Here is a 22046-nt window from a genome sequence, read left to right on the forward strand (position 1 = left end):
CTTGAGATGGCTCTATTTAATAGGGGAGATGCTTAAGGATTTTAGTGGAAGTCACTGTTACAACCATGGAGGGACGTTCATATTCACACAGGCAGTAATCTGGTGCTGGTTGGCTGCCTGTCATGAACTATGTCTGACTTGCATTCCTTCCACTATAGATGTGTAATTTTTTCCACCACCCTTATGGTAAATCAAAGCAGACAGGTTGGGAGCAGCTCTGAAGAGTTGTCCAGGGCTGCAGGAACTTGAAACATTTCTATAGTGCTTTTTTTTAGCAGCTTTTGTGAATGTTTTGATAAAGAGGCCTTCCCACTCTCAAAAAGAGCCTAGACGTGAAATCAGTATTTCACCATTGAGGATTGCCGTGGTTCCATATGCTCGATTTCCCCCGACCAGGCCTCAGGATATCTTCAGTGGTGCTTGTGACAAGATTTTGGGCTAATTTTTCCTTTGGGGAAGTCAGATGCAGAGCAGCTGCCCTTTTTGTTGTTTCTGGATGGCAGAGAGGAAATAGAATCTGTCTCCTAATGTGGCTCTCCTTTTATTCCCTGCAGCTTAAAATCTCCTTTTCAGTTGGATGAGCACTGGACTGTCGGTGAAACATATGCTGTATTTCCTCTGAGTTTCCACTCGGTAACATAGGCAGAAGATCAATGCAAACCCTAGTTAGATCATGTAATCGGGGTTTTTGCCAAAGCCGTGCTGATCAGTTGTGAGAGCATCCAGAAGAAATGTATAGGGAGAGTTTTTGAGGGAGACTTCTAATTTTCTTGAGTGTTAATAAATGGTTTGTTTGCGTCTGATATAGAGAGAGTTTTTGCATGTTTTGGCCACATAATAACAATACTCCATACTCATTCCTATCCACCAGCCCATCTGCTTTAACACAGCAGTGTGTTGCAGTAGTTGTAGTTGAGATGCTCATTGATATCATGGAATAAGTCAGTTCAATGCCAAGGGAGCTTCACCACAAATAATCAATAAAATAAGATGACAAAAACCAAGCTGCTCAAAGCAGTGCTTTTTGTTTGAAGCTCTAGAATTCAGTTGTGCAGAGGAAGCCTTTGATCCTCCTTTACCTTTTTATGTGCTTGGGATCAAGAAATGGAAAGTTTTGTAGACATTGGGATAGAATTTTAACAATACCGTGTGGAGTTCAGATGGAGTCAAAACAGGATATAGTTTGGTGCCCAGGCAGCACGTTGAAAATCTACCCCAGCTGGTTGGCAAAGAGAAGCTGAAGCCTCTCTGACTGTAAAAACTGCACGGTTCCTTTCACCTTTCAGATTCATGGCTATTCCTTTTGAACACAGAAATCCTAACAAATAGAATTAGAAACCAAAATGTGTACTCTTTTAGTGCATGCTTTTTGTATAGGGATTTAAAATTTTACAACTTCTTCCCACTGACCAATCAATATCAGATGACTCAGTCAATTAATACAGTCATAGAGCTGTGCAGCATAGAAATGGCTCTTCAGTCCACCATGTCTATATCTACCTGTTTGCCCATCTGCTGTAATATTTTTTGCCCACATTAGGACCATATCTTTCAATGGTTTGCCTGTTTAAGTGTCTGTCTATAAATGCCTCTTAAATGTCGTAATTGTATCTGATTCCACCACATCCTCTGGCAGCACATTCTAGTTATCAAGCAAATTGTTTCTACTGAGACAATCTGAACACCCTTGTATTGAATATTCCACAGGTGTGTTCTGGGATTTTATCTCCAGTTGTGAAAAATCAGTGGCCACATTTGTAAAGCCCATGGAACATTAAAATATTACTACGGTTTGTGACTACTAGAGGGAGAGACCTTAGTTTTCTTTTAAAAAAGAAAGAGAATGCCGTCTCTCAGTAGAAATATATTTGACAAAATGAGTGAATGTTTTTGGCTCGCCTAGGTCTTGAGTTAATTCCATTTTTCAAGTCTTCTCTTTCAAAAGTGGTGCGATGGTGGAACAATTTAGAACTTTTAAATTATTGACAGCTGGGCAGAAAAGGCCATGGACACACTTTCTGCATTTGAGAACTCCAGTGATGGTATTGAAATACTTCCAACTAAGTAGTTTCTGATAATTTTCAAAATTAACCAGCTCACAAAGAAATCAATTGTTAAAATTCAATTAGTTTGTATCTAGCTAAGGCTAGAATCAGTAATGTACACCACTGGGCTGATTGTTACTTTTGTTAGATATTGACACCAATATTCCCCTTGAGTTAAGCATTGAATGAAACTGAATACGTATTGCCTATATTGGGCCAAGTTTCCTAAAGCAGATTAAAACCAAATGAAATGTGATTGTTTCTAGACATAAGCTGTAAGTGAGTCAAGAGAATTAATGAATTTATAGAGTCCATTGAAAATGTGCAACAGAATATTCAGGGAGTCAGTGGATTGATTTAAGAGAATGAACTAGACAGATGTTTGACATGGTTTGTTGAAAGACACATGAGCTTTAAACATTTCTCTTGTCATGAGTATTTTTTACAATGCAGACCAGGTACTGCTGCATAAGCGCAGTGCTGGGGTCATAGACTGGGAAATGCAGATTTTTATTTTGTGTGAAACTTTTCTTGTTGATTCTGGTTAAAAGAATATCCATATTGTTTCATTCTTTGATGCCACACCTGACTTCCCAGGATTTGTTTCCCAGAATTTCTTTCATCACCTTTCATTTTGACATAATGTACCTCTACTCTTTGTCATTTATCCTACTCCATTCTCAGATTCAGTCTTCCCAGCTTTCTTCCTCTTCTTTTGTTCATATTCATATTCTTACACTGTTTCACCCTATTATTCAGTCCCCACCCCCAGTGCTGTGAATTCTTACCTCCAGCTTTCTCTTTTGTGTCTTTGAGCTTGGTTTATCTGAGTTGCTGTCTTGGGTTTCCTTATCTCAATGCCAATTAACACAGGACTCTATTGCTGCACATGGCCACCTGCTGCTGCCTTTTTCAGTACAAACCTCATTAGTTATTAGATCACTAACTTACACATCCTCAAAAAGAAACATTTGCTTCTTGCAAACTATTGACAAATCTCTAGTCTCCCATCATTTTAAAAAGCCTTGAACACGAGTCCATCCCTTTTTGAATCTGTGTTCCAAGTCTTTGGACTGCTGAAAGGTCCTTTAAAATTTCATGTGGTTCTGCAGATGTGGTGCATCATCCCTCCTCAATGTCCATGCGACTCTTAACAGGGATGACTAAATCACTGCTTCTCGAATGGTTCTTCTCTATTCTTCTTGGCGTGCTAGTGTCACTAAGCTCCAGCCTGGCCATAGTAAAATATGCAAGTGCAATGGCTTCCCTGCCCATTAATTTTTGGGACCACAAGAGCCCATCCTTTGCCCATTCATTCCCGCGCCCCCCCCCCCCCCCCATGTTTTCCTTTGGTGATAATGTCTACAGATGTGGGATCAGTTTTCATAAGTGGACTGGTGAAGCTAAATGCTTCCTCTCCACTCCCCTTATGCTTTCAAACTACTTGTCTGACATCCAATCTTGTATGTGTTAGTTTGCTCCAGTTGTACACTACAAAGATTAAAAGCATCATCTTAAGTCTCCAATAGAAATTTCATACCTTGTCATTGATTTGATACAGCTCCATGTCTGTGGCTGTACCTTTATCACCTCAGATGTTCCAGTACTGGCCCAACTTCCCATTGCCCACTCTTCCTACTGTCTTTTCCCAGAACTCTGCTTCCAACGGCCCAGTGCAGTCTGCCCATCGCCTCTGCTAAATGCACTGACTTGAAGCAGCCGTAACTCGAATTTAAAATTATTGTGGTCTTTTTCAAAACCTTTCATGGTTTTGCTCCTTTCTTTCTCCTTTCAGCTTTAAATTTCCCTTCTCAAATTCCTGATCCTGCTGACTTTTCCATCTCATCTGTTTCTCTATCACTTGCCACAGCTGTGACTTCACCAGTCTGAGTCCCATATATTGGAGCTTTCTCTGTAAGCTTGCATATGTCCCTCCACTTCCCTTTCTTTCTTAAAACCTTCTTTGGTTAAACTTTTGGTCACTTATTTTAAAGTGCCTGATTTGATTATGCCTCTTCCTCTGGAACAAATTATGATTTTATTTTTCTGCATCAATGGCCTTCTTCAAATATCCATTGTTATTATTAGATGTCTTTGTGCACCTTTCAGTTCTTCCCATGACAAATAATGATTTGAAGATTCTTTCATTGTGCCAATATGTCTCTAAAAAGTGGAAAATAAGGCAAAAGGAATCTGAGGAGAATTAAAAATCAATGTGATCTTTGTGATCTAGTCACTCTAGCTCCAGCACAATTTGCACAATCTACAATAATGTACTAATGTTCTTTACATGGTCATTCTTGGGGGGTTTCAATCAACTTGGGCTGGTACCAAGTATGATCCACCTACGCTGTGGATACGGGGCATCCCCTTTGTAATTGTCATTGCTTCCTCTTCCTGGAGTGCACAAGAATAAGTGGTTACATGATTGAATCCCAATATCAACAACAACCATAGGCTGTGAATGTATGTCTAAAACAATTAAAAGGTCAATTCTGTTGAATCACTGAGGTACTACTGGACATGGCCGCTAGTATGTATTATGACCCATATTCGCGTTCCACTCTGTCTTTTGTTACAGAACCAACATTTTCACTCTAAACTTGCATTTTCTGAATGTGCAGCATATGGATAACACTCTGTGTTGAGATCTGTTGAATTGTTGTGTTCGTAATATTAAAGCATAAAACTATTTAATTCCTTGGAGACTGTGGCCCCCTGTGTTATTAGGTAATATTCAACTCTGATTCATTTGTTGAATTTACACACTACTTTGTTCAGTTTGTAAACCCCATGAATAATCTCCGTCCTGTAGATTTGTCAATGCATAATTTACAGAACAAAATCTAAAGCAAGATAAACATTTGGAATCTACTTGTCACTTTCTCTTATCATCAGATGCCCATGACGCCGTTCTGAGGTTCAATGGGGCACCTACCACAGGATTTGAGTCTGATGTGGGGAGCCGTACAACAATTCGGATAGTTAATTCACAGGTAACATCGAACAAGATTTGGCATTTGTACATAAGGCACTGGGGGAACCTTCATTCCACAGGTCAGAGCAAATCTCAACTCTCATTTATATTCTCCAAATAATCATTACATAGGATCACTTTGACAGCTTATTCATAATATAAGTAATTCAGAGGTTGGCACTTAATACTCATGCATATTATATATTAGCTTCTGAAGGATATAGTAGGGGCTAATAATATACCAAGGTGGCATAATCTGGGATCTTTATTCCCAAAGTGCAGGGCATGGTTATACCTAAAACAAATTAATCTCTTGCATAATACAACCCAGGCTCATTTTTGTATAGAATCCATGATAAATAGTGTTTGTTGTGGCAGGATGGTCTTAGGAATATTAGCTGACATCAGGGGCAGTGAAGAAGTGTTACATGGCTAGTGGAGCAGGTTAAGACCACAGTGATTCCATTTGGCCAGTGACTGCTGTGGGAGCAATAGATTGGAAAAAGGGAGAGCCTATCAGAATTAACATTGAGGCCAACAGAAGTCTTTCTCTTCTGGGCTTCCCATAGGCAAGCATGCAGTAAAGGTGCTAGGTTCCTGAGATGTTAATTGGATGTTCCAGTAACTTTATTGCAAATTGGATGTTCCAGTAATTTTATTGCAAATTCACTTGTCTACTCCATCTTGGACTTGGTGAACCATATGCTATTGGGTGATCCAGTCCAGATAGTCCTATAGGGGAAAGGAGATCCCAATATACAATGAGGTGCCATACACATTAAGATCCAAGCATGACCCTATCAACAGAGCAGTTACCATATACAAATGAGCACTGGAGGATTCTGTGATTAAAAACTTATTTTACTTTGCTGTGTAAAAGCATTTTTTTTAGACAATGGGAATCATTAGCAGTTTCTCAAACAAAACCTCTCAAACCTTTGCTACTTGAACAACTAAGGGTTAATTTCATGAATCATTTGCCCTGTTATGGATGGCTTGAAGAGTAAGCTATAAAATGACTTTTGTAGTAAATATATAATGTGCATTTGGTCGCTAGATTCAAATGCAACCAAGTTTGCAAGATAATGCACCCCAGTCAATGGTTAACTGAGATATTTTAATAGTGAGTTTATGACCTCCAGATTCCCACTTTATAAATGACCCCCTTTGGAATGATGTGCTCCACCAGTCGGTTAGTATCTTCTAAGAGGTAGTTTGACCAATTGTTCACACATCTGAGCCGACTGTTCACCATTCACATTACAGTTGGGTTTCCTGGGCACATGGTAGCCAAATTAGCTGTTCTATAAAAGGACTGTTGGAAGCCGAATCCCAGGATTTACTTACAATGTTTTATATTTACTGGAACACAGCCAAGAGAAAGACAGGTGTCCATTTGACACTCTCAATTCTTACCCTATGGGAAAATAGGTCTTTGAAGATAAAAAGCCAACTGTCTCCATGCAACTGAGATGTCTACAGAATAGGCGTCTAATCTGACACTTGTTACATAACCAGCAATTGGAAGGTACAAAAATCACCAACAATGTGCAAAGAATTCTTACACTTTTTGTTCAATAATGACCAAGCTCTTTAGAAATTTGTAGATTTAAATGTTTCTTTGAAAGCCACAGCATCCCAAAGCTGCTATGTGGAGATTGGAAGCTCTAATTGTTTAAAAAAGTGAACTAATGAGTGTCTGGCAATGATCCAGTGATTTGCTTCATCTGAGTATTGCATAAATCATTGAGTAATTGATTTGAATTTTAGTGTTACATTTGGTGCCTACCAATTTATTTTTCTGTTTACATTTTGGGTTTTTCCATTTGAAAATTAGAGAACTGTGGTTATGTTTTCAGCAAGACTGCATAATTCAGGGTGAACCAAAATTGACCAAAGTTCCTAATCCAAGGTGCTATGGGGAACCTCATGTCAGTTCTGAGGTTTTTAAACAGGTTGTCAGCCGGAAAGGAAATCCTGAGGCTATTTGTTTGCTCAAACACAAGCACATCTTGCATAAGTAACAGGATGACTCTGGTGTGGCAGGGTCTGACCTCGATGGGTATTTGAAAGTGTGACTGTCAGGGATAAATCTCATTCACAACTTGTAGAATGCTGATAAATTTAAACATTTTCCCCATCAAGGCATCATTGTTGTGCTCATTGTTGGACATTGAACATTACAATATTGCCCAATTCATAGTCTAGTGGCAGGCAAACAGGATGTAGATGGTACTAAGGGAAGGTTGCACCATTTAAATTGTCATTGGGGTATTTTGGATTATAAAGTTTCAAGGGCTTGGGAAATAATTTTGGAGAACAGTTTACAAGGAGTTTGCAAGAACAGACAGAACTGTTCTATGTTTTGAGTGTTTAGGCTGTGTTCTAGGATTATCCAGGATTAAAGAGCAAGTACCATTTGAAAAATAGCTTGCAAGAGAACTGTAAGGGTGTATGTGAATATGTATGCCATAGGTTACAGTTAAGGGTTAAAGCTGTTTGCATATTTGTTGTATTTTATACAATACCTTCGGTAATTTCATGTCAAATCTATTTGTGAACTATCTTTACTGTTTGAATTTACTTTGTGGTGTTGAATTACTTTAGTAACTTGGTTGTACTCCTGTGTGAGCCTTGTAGACTTTTTCCAGTTGAATGGGTTCAGGCTCAACTTGGGGATTAAACTGAACTATGGAAGATGTTGGGGAAATGGAAATGTGCAGACCAATTAATGAGGTGTTGTTTATAATGAGGCAGAGTAACTTCTGTAATACATTCACTTATGCCTTTAGGATTGTCATTGTGTCCTTCTAATGTACATGGAGGCATTAGAGAAAGCGAAATTCTGATCATATAAGTGAGCTACTAGTTGAGTGATCCAGATAGTGACATTAGCATATTTTTATAAATGGTGTGGGACATTGCAGCATTAAATCTTGGAATAAATTCAATTTTATGTAAGGAAGCAAAATAATAATCCTCATTTGGATTTTCTAGTCCCCTATAGATCTATAATCCTGTTGCTATACGAAGGGAGACACTGTAATCTCTTGGCCAAATCTCAAAAATAAATATACAGGGCTTTTAATTTGAACAGTATAGATTTTGCTGGACATCATGGAAGTGAGGAATACAGTGCATATACTGAGCAACTTGCCCATTCTGCTCTGATACACAGATGCTGTCCATGGATTTTGCATGTGCTAAATCAGAACTTTTCTCCACAGGTCCTCTCAAGGCCAGAGCACAAGTTTCATGTTAACAGTTTGTACAAAACAGGTGTCTTATTGGTGTGGGACCCAGCACCATATTCGGGTAACCTTACAGAGGTATGATTTAATTTACCTGCTAGAATATGCTTCTATATTCTGGAGGAATTGTAAAAAGGTCTTTGTTTTTATGCTTGCCACAACACCATCACAGTCACCCAGAGCATGATTCCACACTGAGAATGTTGTTCTTGCAGGCAGGTTGGCTAGAACTGTTGGGGAGGGTTTAAACTGGTTTGGCAGGGGGATGGGAACCAGAGTGATAGGTCAGAGGTTGGTGCAAGAAGATGCAGAGTGTAGAAAGACTGTGAGGAAGGATAGGCATTTGAAAGGGCAAAATTGCCGTCAGTTGGATGGGCTGAAGTGTGTCGACTTAAATGTGAGAAGTATCAGGAACAAGGGGGCTGAACTTAGAGCATTGTTAAGTACATGGAACTATGATGTTGTGGCCATTACAGAGACTTGGCTGTCACAAGGGCAGGAATGGATGCAGGATATTCTGGGGTTTAGATGTTTCAAAAGGGACAGGGATGGTGGTAAAAGAGGTGGGGGAGTGGCTCTGCTGATCAGGGACAGTGTCACAGCTGTAGAAAGCGAGGATGTCCTGGAGGGATCATCCACTGAGTCAGTGTGGATGGAAGTCAGAAATAGGACGGGAGCGATCACACTATTGGGAGTATTTTGCAGACCCCTCAACAGCAACAGAGATGCTGAGGAACAGATTGGGAGGCAGATTTTGGAGAGGTGCAAAAATGACAGGGTTGTTGTCATGGGTGATTTCAACTTGCCTAATATTGATTGTCACCTCCTTAGTGTAAAGGGGATAGATGGGACAGAGTTTGTTAGGTGTGTCCAGGAAGGATTCCTGACACAGTATGTGGACAGGCTGACTAGAGGAGAGGCCATTCTAGGCACTAGACAATGAGCCTGATCAGGTTTCAGATCTTTCGGTGGGAGAGCATTTGGGAGATGGTGACCATAACTCCTTGACCTTTACCATAGCCTTGGAGAGGGATAGGAGCAGATGATATGGGAAAGTATTTAATTGGGGGAGGGGTAATTATGATACTATTAGGCAGGAATTTGGGAGTGTAAATTGGGAACAAATGTTCTTGGGGAAGTGTACAGTTGAAATTGTTTAGGGAGTACTTGCATGGGGCTCTGGATGGGTTTGTCCCATTGAGGCAAGGTAAGGATGGTAGAGTGAAGGAACAATGGTTGACAAGAGACGTAGAATACCTTGTCAAGAGGAAGAAAGAAGCTTACCTGTTTAGAAAGCAAGGATCAGGCAGGGCTCGAGAGTTATAAGGTAGCCAGGAGGGAGCTTAAGAATGGAATTAGGAGAGCTAGAAGGGGGCATGAGAAGTCCTTGGTGAGTAGGATCAAGGAAATTCCCAAGGTGTTCTACACATATGTGAGGAATAGGAGGATGACTAGAGTGAGGGTAGGACCGATCGGGATAAAAGAGGAAACGTGCCTGGAGTCGGAAGAGTTGGGGGAGGTTCTTAATGAATACCTTGTTTCAGTATTCACCAGTGAGAGAGACCTTGACGTTTGTGAGGATGGCGTACGACAAGCTAATACACTAGGGCATGTCAACATGAAGAAAGATGATGTGCTGGAACTTTTGAAAAACATTAGGATAGATAAGTGACCGGGGCCGGATGGGATATATCCAACGTTATTATGGGAAGCGAGGGAAGAGATTGCTGCACCCTTGCCGATGACCGTTGCATACTCACTGGCCACAGGAGTAGTGCCAGATGATTGGAGGGTGGCAAATGATGTTCCTTTGTTTAAGAAAGGGAGCAGAGATAACCTTGAGAATTACAGACCAGTGAGACTTACTTCAGTGGGGGCAAATTACTGGAGAGATTCTGAGAGAGATGGGCATTTGGAGAAGCATAGGCTGATTAGGGACAGTCAGCATGGCTTTGTGACGGGCAGGTTGTGCCTCACAAGCCTGATTGAATTCTTTGTGGATGTGACAAAGCACATTGATGAAGGTAGAGCAGTGGATGTAGTGTACGTGGATTTTAGTAAGGCGTTTGATAAGGTTCCTCATGGAAGGCTTATTCATAAAGTCAGGAGGCATGGGATCCAGGGAAACTTGTCTGTGTGAATTCAGAATTGGCTCGCCCATAGAGGGCAGAGGATGGTGATAGATGGAGCATATTCTGCCTGGAGGTCGGTGACCAGTGGTGTTCTACAGGGATCTGTCCTGGGACCCCTGCTCTTGGCGATTTTTTTTTATAAATGACTTGGATGAGGATGTGGAAGGGTGGGTTAGTAAGTTTGCTGATGATACAAAGGTTGGTGGTGGTGTGGAGAGTGTAGAAGGTTCCTGTAGATTACAACAAGACATTGATAGGATGCAGAGCTGGTCTGAGAAGTGGCAGATGGAGTTCAACCCAGATAAGTGTGAAGTGACACACTTTGGAAGATTGAATTTAAAGGCAGAATACAAGATTAATGGCAGGACTCTTAGCAGAGTGGAGGAACAGAGATCTTGGGGTCCATGTCCATAGATACCTCAAGGTTGCCGTGCAGGTCGATAGGGTTGTTAAGAAGGTGTATGGTGTTCAGTTCTGGTTGCCTCATTATAGGAAGGATATGGAAGCTTTGGAGAGGGTTCAGAGGAGATTTACTGGGATGCTGCCTGGATTGGAGAGCATGTCTTATAAGGATAGGTTGAGTGAGCTAGGGCTTTTCTCTTTGGAGAGAAGGAGGATGAGAGGTGACTTGATCGAGGTGTACAAGATGATAAGATTGAGTGGACAGTCAGAGACTTTTTCCCAGGGTGAAAATAGCTAACACGAGGGGGCATAATTTTAAGGTAATGGAAGGAAAGTATGGGGGTGATGTCAGGGGTAAGTTTTTTTTTTACACAGAGAGTGGTAGGTGCATGGAATGCACTGCCGGCAGAAGTTGTGGGGGCAGGTACTTCAGGGACATTTAAGAGACTCTTAGATGGCCACATGAATGATAGAGAAGTGGGAGGAAAGGGTTAGATAGATATTAGAGCAGGATAAAATGTAGGCACAACATTGTGGCCCAAAGAGCCTGTACTGTGCTGTAGTGTTCTAACTGCAGATGGGAAGGAGTCCCTTAGTGTTGTATTGCTTACACTAGATTTAAGATCCTCACTCCCAATTGCTGTCCAGAAACTCCTCGTGTGTGTGTGCGTGCTGTAGAGAGAGGGCACCTACCCACCTGCAGTGATGCCACTTGGTGGTTGAGCTCACCCCAGGACTGCAACATCTGTAATGGTCTCATAGCAGCCCAGGGTCCCAAGATGAGTAAGATTTAATTACCTACTTTTGCTTCACCCCAGGCGTGACCTTCAGGCCATGTTTCTTTCTGGCTGTTATTCTTCTGTAGCAGTCAGATGGACCTGACACCAACCATCAGGAAGTATAGTGGGTGAGGGATGGGCATGGAACTCACCGTGTACTTTAAAGGCTTGTGTTTCTGGGGTTGTTTAAAAAAATTCTATTCATATTTTAGCTGCTCTTTGCGTGTAACTGCTTCATTCTTGTCAATTTACAAAATAATAAAGTTCAATTTTACTTCATGAATTCTACCCATTGACAAATGGTTAAGACTGATATGTTGGTTAATTGTTATCTCCTTAAGGGCAACAGTCAGACTGGGCCCAACCCTGTCCCAAATCCAAAACACAGCTCTGTTACAGGACTTGCATGCAGATGGAGAGATCCCTCTTAATGCATTCATAGAGTTCTGAATGCTAAAGCAATTCTATAATTCTCATTTATTGACAGCTATCCCACATGCCTCAAATCCACCACTGGGGCCAAACATGCTTTCACACTTCTGACATGCTGAGTTTAGCCTCTTGTAAGAAAGGCTCCCAGGTATCAATGTAAATTGAACATTTTAATAAGTACATTGAATACTTCTTAAGATGCCTATCATGCCTCTGAAAAGCTCTGTAATGCATTTGGATCAACCTGCTTCTGTGACCCAAAAAGGTTTTTGTTTTGTTATAAAATCCTTTTTCTAGTCACCATCTTGGGTTCTTCTTTAAATTAATAATATTGTATGAAATTAAGTACGTACAATAAATTGATTAAATGTGACTGTGCAAAGTCTTAGTGAAATGTTTTGCTTGAAGCTTGATTAGTCATCACTTAATGTGAATTACCAAAGTCATCACTCTTCAATGCAGACTTAACAAGTTATAGCTTAGAACTCTGTTTTATGACACTCAACAAGACAGGCCATTCACAGAACAGGCCAGGCCTTGCTACATGTGAGCTCTGTCTTGACTTGCATCTCTGTTGATGGTAAATTACTTTAGATGTAGTTAAAATTTAAACACCACATTTTTCCACCATGCCTTTTGAAGTAATTGTACTTTGCATTTATAATATTCTACTCTTACAGTAAGAGTCAGATTGAACTCTTCTCAATTTTAGAGATGAGGTCCGCTTTAAATAAAAAAGTAGAAGTTAAACTTCATATATAAGCACACAAAATGTTGGCCCACATTTTGTAAGGAAAATATTGACAGTCCTGCATGGAGCTGCTAGCATCTTCCTGCATAAAGACCATCAGGTTTGGGATTTATGTGTATACTCATGCGAATGTGGAAGTCCCAAACTTGCAAGCCACTCTTCGGTATTGTCTTTCCTACAACTTTAGACTCCATGCGAAATCTAGCAGTTGTAGCATTTCTCCATTACTTGTGCCAAAGGATCTGCTTGCGGAATCTGCACCGAGTTAGATTTGGCACAGGAATGCCTTCCACATTCATTTTAAAGGAGAGGTAAGTACTTTATTTAAAATTAATTGAGCTTAGTGAGATGGTTTTATTTAATTAAGTATTTTCATTTGTTTTGTTTTATTTTAAATTCTTTTAATGCCAGAAACTTTCAAGAACACTCCAGGGCCTTGTCCTTGATAGAATTTGGCTGCTGAGGGAGCTTCACAAGAATAATGGTGCTTTCCTTACTACCTTATAGCTTTTTGAGGCACAGAAGAATTTGTAGTCTAACTAGTTTTACGTTGAGGCACTTACCAATTCACATCATTGTGTTGGGAAATTTTTTTGCACATTCAAAACTGGAGAACAGCAAAGGCCACTCACAGTAAAACCAACATGAATTTTCAAAATGTTCTCTAGAGTAATTAATGATCTTGTCTAGGTTATGTACAATATACATGGTTATGAATAGGATTTGGATTTATCTACATTGTTTAATTGGAATAACTGCATTAAACTCTTTTGGCTAGGAATTAATCTGTAACTGTGCTGGTTCTCAACATTTGAAAATGCAGTAGAAAGGTATGAAGTGCATTTGCACTTTTCCTGGCTCCCTGGTCATGCCTTTATTGTTAACATTGGTATTGTGATCTGTACACATGAGTACTCATGCTTGAAACAGTTATTGTGTGATGGGAAGTAATGCAAAAAGGATGTAAATTATAGTTTATAGCTAACTCTTTGAGGATAAACTGTTCACTGCATCTGTGGTGGGCTTTGCTGTTTCATCTGTGTTTTATTAAACACACAGTCTGGCAAGTTGGATTTTGTCCTTGCAACTAATAAAAGTACCCAGTGCAGAAAGGGTTTTACTCCTGTTTGGAGTTGGATTCTGAAGGAGTTACCAAGTTGTTCTGAGAAGGCTTTACCAAGAACAGCAGTCTTGGATTGCTTAAAGTGTCAATTAAATACCCATGGTGAAGATTAAGAAGTTATTTGCTCTCGACAATTGATGGATCTTCCACGTTTTAACAGGACAGTTGGTTATGATGGGACTTGAGTGATTGATCCTCAGTTCCTCTGAGTAGCACTCTTACTTTAAAATTCACTATAAAGTTGTCATTGAAGAAGGAAACGAGTGCCAAGCTTACATCACAATACTCATTTCTCATTTCCTTTTCCCCCCTACCCCTCCCCCCCACCCCCACCAGTGGTTCAAACACCCAGACTATGATTTCTTTGAAAATTATATAAAGTATCGTGAAAAGAATCCAAATCAGCCCTTCTACATTATAAATCCCAAAATGCAATGGCAGCTTTGGAACATCATACAGGAGAACACGGCTGAAGATATCCAACGCAATCCCCCTTCCTCTGGACTCATGGGTTAGTGAACATCTTTGTGTGTGTTTCAGTAGTGTAAATGCTATTCCTTAGGAGATTGTTTCGATGTTGTGCTATTTTATGCATAGTAAGATGCATTTATTGTTGCATATTAGTATAAACTTGGGCCACTCAGCCTCTTGAGTCTGCTCCACCATTCAATAAATCATGACTGCTCAGGTTGTAACAGACTTCTGAATGCCTACCTGTTCCTGATAACCCTTCACCCCCTTGCTTATCTAGATTATTTCTCTTATCTGTCTTAAAAATATTCAGATTCTGTTTCTGTTCCCCTTTGAGGAAGAGGTGGAGCCTCTAGGAGAAAAAGAAATCACCCCTGGTCTGTCATAAATGAGTTACCCCTTATTTTTAGAATCCGCATATTCTCTATATATTCACCTTATCAAGACTGGTCAGGATCTTTACTTCAATCAAGACCCCTCTCATTCTTGTCAAGCCCCAGTGGAAACAAACTCACCTACTTGTACTTTCCTCACTAAACAACCCACGCATTCCAGGCATCAGTGTTGTACCCAGTACTCCCGTTTGTGGTTTCATCAATGTCCTATATAGCTGATCCATTACTTTTGTATTCAACACTTCTTGCATGGTGACATTCTGTTGGCTTTCCAAGTTGCTTGCTGAAGCCGCAAACTAGGTTTTTGTGAATCATGTACTAGTACATCCCAATCCCTCTGCATTTCAGTCTGCAACCTTTTACCATTTAGCGAATATGCCAACATGGGCATTTGCCAGATCTTTGCCAGCTCACTTACCTTACTCATATTTCTCTGTTATCTTATGTCCTCTTCACAACATACTTTCCCACCTATCTTGGTCACCAGCAGATTTAGTATCCATGCCTTCACTGCCTTTGTCCAAGTAATTTACAGTGGCATGCAAAAGTTTGAGCACTCCTGGTCAAAATTTCTGTTATTGTGAATAGTTAAGTGAATAGAAGATGAACTGATCTCCAAAAGTCATAAAGTTAAAGATGAAACATTCTTTTCAACACTTTAAGCAAGATTAGTGTATTATTTTTGTTTTGTACAATTTTAGAGTGAAAAAAGGAAAGGAGCACCATGCAAAAGTTTGGACACCCCAAGAGATTTGAGCTCTCAGATAACTTTCACCAATGTCTCAGACCTTCATTAGCTTGTTAGGGCTATGGCTTGTTCACAGTCATCATTAAGAAAGGCCAGGTGATGCAAATTTCAAAGCTTTATAAATACCCTGACTCCTCAAACCTTGTCCCAACAATCAGCAGCCATGGGCTCCTCTAAGCAGCTGCCTAGCACTCTGAAAATTAAAATAAATGATGCCCACAAAGCAGGAGAAGGCTATAAGAAGATAGCAAAGCGTTTTCAGGTAGCCGTTTCTTCAGTTTGTAATGTAATTAAGAAATGGCAGTTAACAGGAACGGTGGAGGTCAAGTTGAGGTCTGGAAGACCAAGGAAACTTTCCGAGAGAACTGCTCGTAGAATTGCTAGAAAGGCAAATCAAAACCCCCACTTGACTGCAAAAGACCTTCAGGAAGATTTAGTAGACTCTGGAGTGGTGGTGCACTGTTCTACTGTGCAGCGACACCTGCACAAATATGACCTTCATGAAACCTTTCCTGCGTCTTCACCACACAATTCAGCGTCAGAAGTTTGCAAAGGAACATCTAAACAAGCCTGATGCATTTTGGAAACAAGTCCTGTAGACTGATGAAGTTAAAATAGAACTTTTTGACTGCAATGAGCAAATGTATGTTTGGAGAAAAAAGGGTGCAGAATTTCATGAAAAGAACACCTCCAACTGGGATGGATTGATCATGCTTTGGGCTTGTGTTGCAGCCAGTGGCACGGGGAACATTTCACTGGTAGAGGGAAGAATGAATTCAATTAAATACCAGCAAATTCTGGAAGCAAACCTCACACCGTCTGTAAAAAAAAAGCTGAAGATGAAAGGAGGATGGCTTCTACAACAGGATAACGATCCTAAACGCACCTTAAAATCCACAATGGACTACCTCAAGAGGCACAAGCTGAAGGTTTTGCCATGGCCCTCACAGTCCCCTGACCTAAACATCACTGAAAATCTGTGGATGGACCTCAAAAGAACAGTGCATGCAAGATGGCCCAAGAATCTCTTAGAACTAGAAGCCTTTTGCAAGGAAGAATGGACGAAAATCCCCCAAACAAGAATTGAAAGATTCTTAGCTGGCTACAGCAAGCGTTTACAAGCTGTGATACTTGCCAAAGGGGGTGTTACTAAGGACTGACCATGCAGGATGCCCAAACTTTTGCTTTGGGCCCTTTTCCTTTTTTGTTGTTTTGAAACTGTAAAAGATGGAAATAAAAAAGTAACCTTGCTTAAAATATTAAAGAAATGTGTCAACTTTAACTTTATGCCTCTTGGAAATCAGATCATCTTTTACTCGCTTACCTATTCACAGTAACAGAAATTTTGACCGGGGTGCCCAAACTTTTGCATGGCACTGTATATAAGTTGAGGTTACAGCACAAATTCCTGTAGTTCTGTTCTGCATATTCTTAAACAAAAAAAAATACCCTTAAAGTCCACCTCTGAATTTTGGTTATGAACTATCCCTTAACCTAATTTGCTATTTTACTTTAGCTGTGCTTTCTGCCCTCAGTTCCATGTTTTAGTTTAAAATACTTGGATCCATTCTTTCCCTGAACCTGAATGTAAAATCCAACTGCATTATGATTACTGCTATTTCATCCACGTCATCCTGGCATCTCTCTGTAATTACAATTATTTGTTTGTGCTTTCAGTTCATTTTTGTTTTGAATGCCAAATGCAGAGCTTTTAGTTTCATATTTTTGTAATCTCTAGCCTTATCCGCTGATATACTTTTAGAATTGCACTCTGTCACTGTCTGTTTATTATTTCTCAGATCTCTGACCACTTCTCCACTCTTTTGATTTACCATTCTTCCTGACTTGGATTCTTTGCCCCCAATGTGTTTTGTTTGAAATCCTCTCTACTCCCCTAGTTAAGTGCTCACTAGAACCCCAGTCCCAGCAAGGTTCAGATACAGATTGTCTCAGTACAACGCCCACGTTTCCTGTTAGCGTTGCCTGTGCTCCCAGAACCAGAAGCTGCATCCGCTATAGCAATCTTAAAACCACATATTTGTTTCTCTATTTTTATTTCCCCTCTGTTGATCAGCATGCGAGTCAGCTAAAACCCTGAAGATTATTTCCTTTTGAGAGTCTGCTTCTTAATTTGGTGTCTAGTTCTTCATACTGACTATGCTGAACCTTTTTCCATGAAGTGATAACACGCTTAAGTCCAAGTTCTTTATTCTTGTCTTTAGCATGATGAACTAAATTGAATTTAGTTTAATTCTGTTTTGGAAAGTGCTCGTGGTGGTATCAAGAAAGCTAATTTAAAATTGAAGCATTATTGGGGTCATGGAGTAGAAAAGAGTGGGGAAATTTGTACCAGATTCGTTGCAAAACCCATTGTCAATGTACACAAGTGAGGACAAAACACTGAGGTAATAAGATACATAGCCTGACTGTAGTTTTCTGCCTTCATCTTTGGAATACAGAAAAGAGTTCTGACAAAGGTTATTTAGAAAAATTTTCTAATCTGGTACTTTAATCTCAAGAGTGGGGATTGGATACAGAATTATCATTGCTCTGGAAAATCTGGATCCAGTGAAGTGCTGGGGCATTCAATTTAAATTTAAACAGGAAATTTAGGCACCATTTTTTTAAAGAAAGGAATTGTGTGTAGAATTATCTGTGAATTTTCTAGTTTAATGGACAGAACAAACACAGTCAATTTATAAAGATGAAGATGCTGTTTCAGTGATAGCACATACAGAATTTATCCTGGAATTTGTAATGATTGCTCGCAACTGAGTTGCTGAATAAATACTTCATACCCTTATTCAGAAATCACTCCTGTTCATCCACCAAAGGACAATCTAAGTCTGTGTTGGGTATTGAGTCTTTCATTTGCCTGTGAGGATATTTGCATTGAGTCCTCTCATTGCAGTAACAGCAAATCAGCTTGTGAAAGTAGTGATGAGCTGCAAATCAGTTCTGCATCCAGTCACTTGAGATCAATAGCAATCTTGATCATTAATGTACTTATTAGAGGTTTAAACACAGTGTATGATAAAAAGTAAATCATTAATTGGGCCCTTGGGCAAAGAGGCAAATGGGAATATTATCTGTGCAGATTTGGGTTGCTACCAATATTTTCTTTCAGATAAATGCAATGCAGGTAACTTCTGCCATTTCTTTCAACTGCACTATCAACTCATCTTCCCCTCTTCTCCCTCTTTGGTTAGTGCTGGAAGTCAACAGGTCCATAGTGGATATTATGAAAAACAATTGATATAAAGAAAGGAAGAATTAAAATGCTCAATATGAAGACAAGTTAGAGCTAGAAATTTGATGCAAAGTTGAGAATTTTTTTCTCAGTTTGGGTGAAAGCAGCAACGTGTGCTGGAAAGAGTTTAGAGAGAGGATCCATGCAATATCAGCACAAAGAATGTTTCATATTCCCTATTCAAAGGCAGACAGACATGTCTGAAACCATATGGTTCCTAGCTAAGTATTTGTTTCAATTTAAGAAGTGACCATGGTTGGAGGTGAAAGCAAATTCAGCCAGATACAGGAGAATGGTGGGGGATGGGGACTATTTGGACCTTTCATCTTTCAGGAAAGAAAGCAAAGAATCTGCAGCCCTCTTGAGGATGGTGAGGCTGAGAGATTGATAGAATGCAGAAAAAATTATTCAAATGATTACAAACACAAGAAACTGATGTACAGTATAAAACTGCACTGTTGAATAGGATTGCCAGCTACCTGCATTGAATTTAGATAAAAGAAACTAATACTTTTTCATATCCACTTTTTTTGAGAAATCCGTCGATTCCACTTTCCCCACCTCTGCAATGCTCTGAAAATCTCACTATATGAGCTATGTTCACTTACTATAGGTGGTATTTCTCCTCTTGCCTCTTCCACTACCTTCCTGAACCATGAGAACATACCTATAATTCTCATCTTCTGCTCACTAACCTCTGCATTTTGGCTGATCACCATCTGCTACCTTCATTTCCAGCTTGATCACACCATCATGATCATCTTTGTTTTCCACCTTCAGCATTGCTGAAGGGGTTGTTCCCACTCCAATGTTCTTTTCTATTCAACAACAAGACTTGACAATTTTGCATGTCATCTTCCTCTGGAAATATGTGTGTCTCAATACCTGCTCTTCACCTCCTCCCTGTCCAATGTCCCAGAGATCCTTTCCAGGAGAACAATAATTTACTTTTGCTTAATATAGCATATTGTATTTGTTGTTCATAGTTGGGAGAGCACATCTAGATTTAGTACCCACTGTGCTGAACACCTTTTTATCAAGCATGTCCCTGGGCTTCACTTTTCCTGATGGCTGCAAATCACTATCCCATTCCCACTCTGACATCCATCCTTGGCTTGCCATACTGTTCTCATGAAGCTCAATGCAAGTTTAAGGAACAGCACTTCTTTCTCAAGATACATGTAACCTTCCAGGCTCAACATTGAGATTAGCACTCAGATTGTAACCTTTGTCCTCATTTTGATTCTACCAATGATTCTCCACTAACACTTTTTAAAAATTTAATATATTCCATTCCATTTTACCTTGTGCTCTCATCTTTCTTGTCATTTAATTACTTGTACTCTCCAACCTATCACCAACTTTCCTCATTTTTCTTTCCTCTCCTTCCTCTTCACTTGCATTCATACTTAAAAGCTGTTGTATCTTCATCCATCCAATTCTGATGACATCATCAACCTGAAATGTTAACTTGGTTTCTTTCTGCACAGGTGCTGCCTGTCTTGCTGAGTAGTTCCAACATTTATTTTAGATTTGCAACATGTGCAACATCTTTCCATGCTCTGTTTATAAGGTCTTTGACTATGCAATGTAAAAGTAATGAATGGAGCTGTCATTAAAGGAGGCATGATGCCCACAAGTAATTTGAAAACAACCTCTACTAAACATGCAAGAGAAGATGGGCTCATGCTGAGCTTAGTTCTGTGTGTTTACTTGACCCTATACACTTAACTACAGAATGCAGATTCAGCTTTTTTTTTGCTTTCCTCTTTCACTTGTACATTTGCCATCATTTGAAGTATTTCTTTCATTCTCAGGTATCCTATTAATGATGACCATTTGTGACCAAATAGATGTCTATGAATTCCTGCCCTCACGAAGACGAACGGATCTCTGCCATTATTATGAAAGGTTTCAAGACCAAGCCTGTACGATGGGTGCTTACCACCCACTGATGTTTGAGAAAAATCTGGTGAAGCGTATAAACCGTGGTTCAGATAGGGAGATCTACGTTCAAGGCAAAGCCACCCTACCAGGATTTGGAACGTTCCAGTGTCCTAATCCAGAGTAAATACAACATTGCAAGCTGTGGATACTTGATTCATTATCCTGGATTGTACATATTTGCAAAATCAGTTTTACTATTGATCTTAATTCTGTTAAGTAATTTTTGAAGGTGAAGACATTAGGACATTATATGCATTTCTACTTGTTGGTAACCTGACAGTGGTGTTGCTGTCTTTTCTAAAATAGTTTTCATTTTAACAGTATATATTGTGTTTTTAACTTAATTTTTTTCATCAGTGAAGTTTCATTCTCAACACTTTGGTGTATTGCCTTGTCTGGTAACTTGTCAGCTACTGTATTAAAACCAGACATGTACAAATTGAGATAGCTGGTTGGCCACTGGGAAAGTCCTGAGGCCTTGGGTCAGGGAGGTTCCAGGTTTTTTAATCTTTGGACTGGGGGAGTACATCCAGCTAACAGTAACCATTAAAGAAAATGTTTTTTTAAAAAGTCAGTACTCATTCCTAGAATCCTTGGTGGGGGTAAGTTTGCTGGTGGGTTACATTTGCACCTCCCTGCCAGTACCCTCACTGAAAGATGTTTAATTGTTAAACCTCTCACTCATTTAATCAAAAATCATGGCACTGTGATTTTCCTGTACAGTTATCTGTTTTTCAGCAACTGCATCAGACATGTGGAATGATGTCAAAGAACCACTTGTTCAATCTCATTAAATTTTGCACATAAGGAGATTAACTTTGTCCGCCTTGTTCCAGATATCAGAATTATTATTGCTTTGATTTCTTGGGTGTTGCTGCTGATCCTGAACTTGATCGTAATGTTTTAAAAAATAATTTCTCAATAAGTTTCTAAAAAAAAATGATAAAGGTTATAATTGGTCTGGTCAATTACCATTCAAGACTTTGAAAATGACAAGATCTGGAACATAATCTCAGGGTAGTTGATAAGTTGAAATTTATGAAGTATAATTTCAGCTCAACTTCAAGTTTCCTCATGCTTTCATTAACATCAATGGACAGAGACTAATAAGGAAGAGTAGGGACTTGTTTTCATGTCAAAGATCATAACAGAATCTAACAAAGAAAATTAGATGGTTGCTTAGGAAGCAGGAGCAAATTTCGATGATTTTTGCGGGAGGTTTGCAGTATATCAATGGACAGGTTGAAGGCTAAATGCTGCAGTGAGATGATCCTGCAGTGAAGTAGCTGAGTTCTTGTAAATACAAGAACATTCACAAAGGTGGTCAGCAACTCTGGAGGATT

At 39.7% G+C, this 22046-nt stretch overlaps 1 protein-coding gene across 6 annotated transcripts in view; it reads left to right on the forward strand.

The window, feature by feature from the left end:
• The window catches only part of LOC127571635 (beta-galactoside alpha-2,6-sialyltransferase 1-like), a 65774-nt gene extending 44259 nt beyond the window's left edge, over window positions 1-21515 (forward strand). For 5 of the 6 annotated variants that reach the window (XM_052018204.1, XM_052018203.1, XM_052018202.1 and 2 more), the window contains 4 exons: window positions 4944-5041; window positions 8250-8351; window positions 14229-14403; window positions 20574-21515. In XM_052018204.1, the coding sequence (XP_051874164.1) occupies window positions 4944-5041; window positions 8250-8351; window positions 14229-14403; window positions 20574-20827 (629 nt within the window). In that variant the 3' untranslated portion in view covers window positions 20828-21515. The remainder of the gene's footprint in view (window positions 1-4943; window positions 5042-8249; window positions 8352-14228; window positions 14404-20573) is intronic. The other variant, XM_052018206.1, reaches the window with a different exon arrangement.
• Window positions 21516-22046: the final 531 nt, after the last annotated feature.

The sequence above is a fragment of the Pristis pectinata genome, chromosome 6, assembly GCF_009764475.1.
Source record: "Pristis pectinata isolate sPriPec2 chromosome 6, sPriPec2.1.pri, whole genome shotgun sequence".
Lineage (NCBI taxonomy): Eukaryota > Metazoa > Chordata > Chondrichthyes > Rhinopristiformes > Pristidae > Pristis > Pristis pectinata.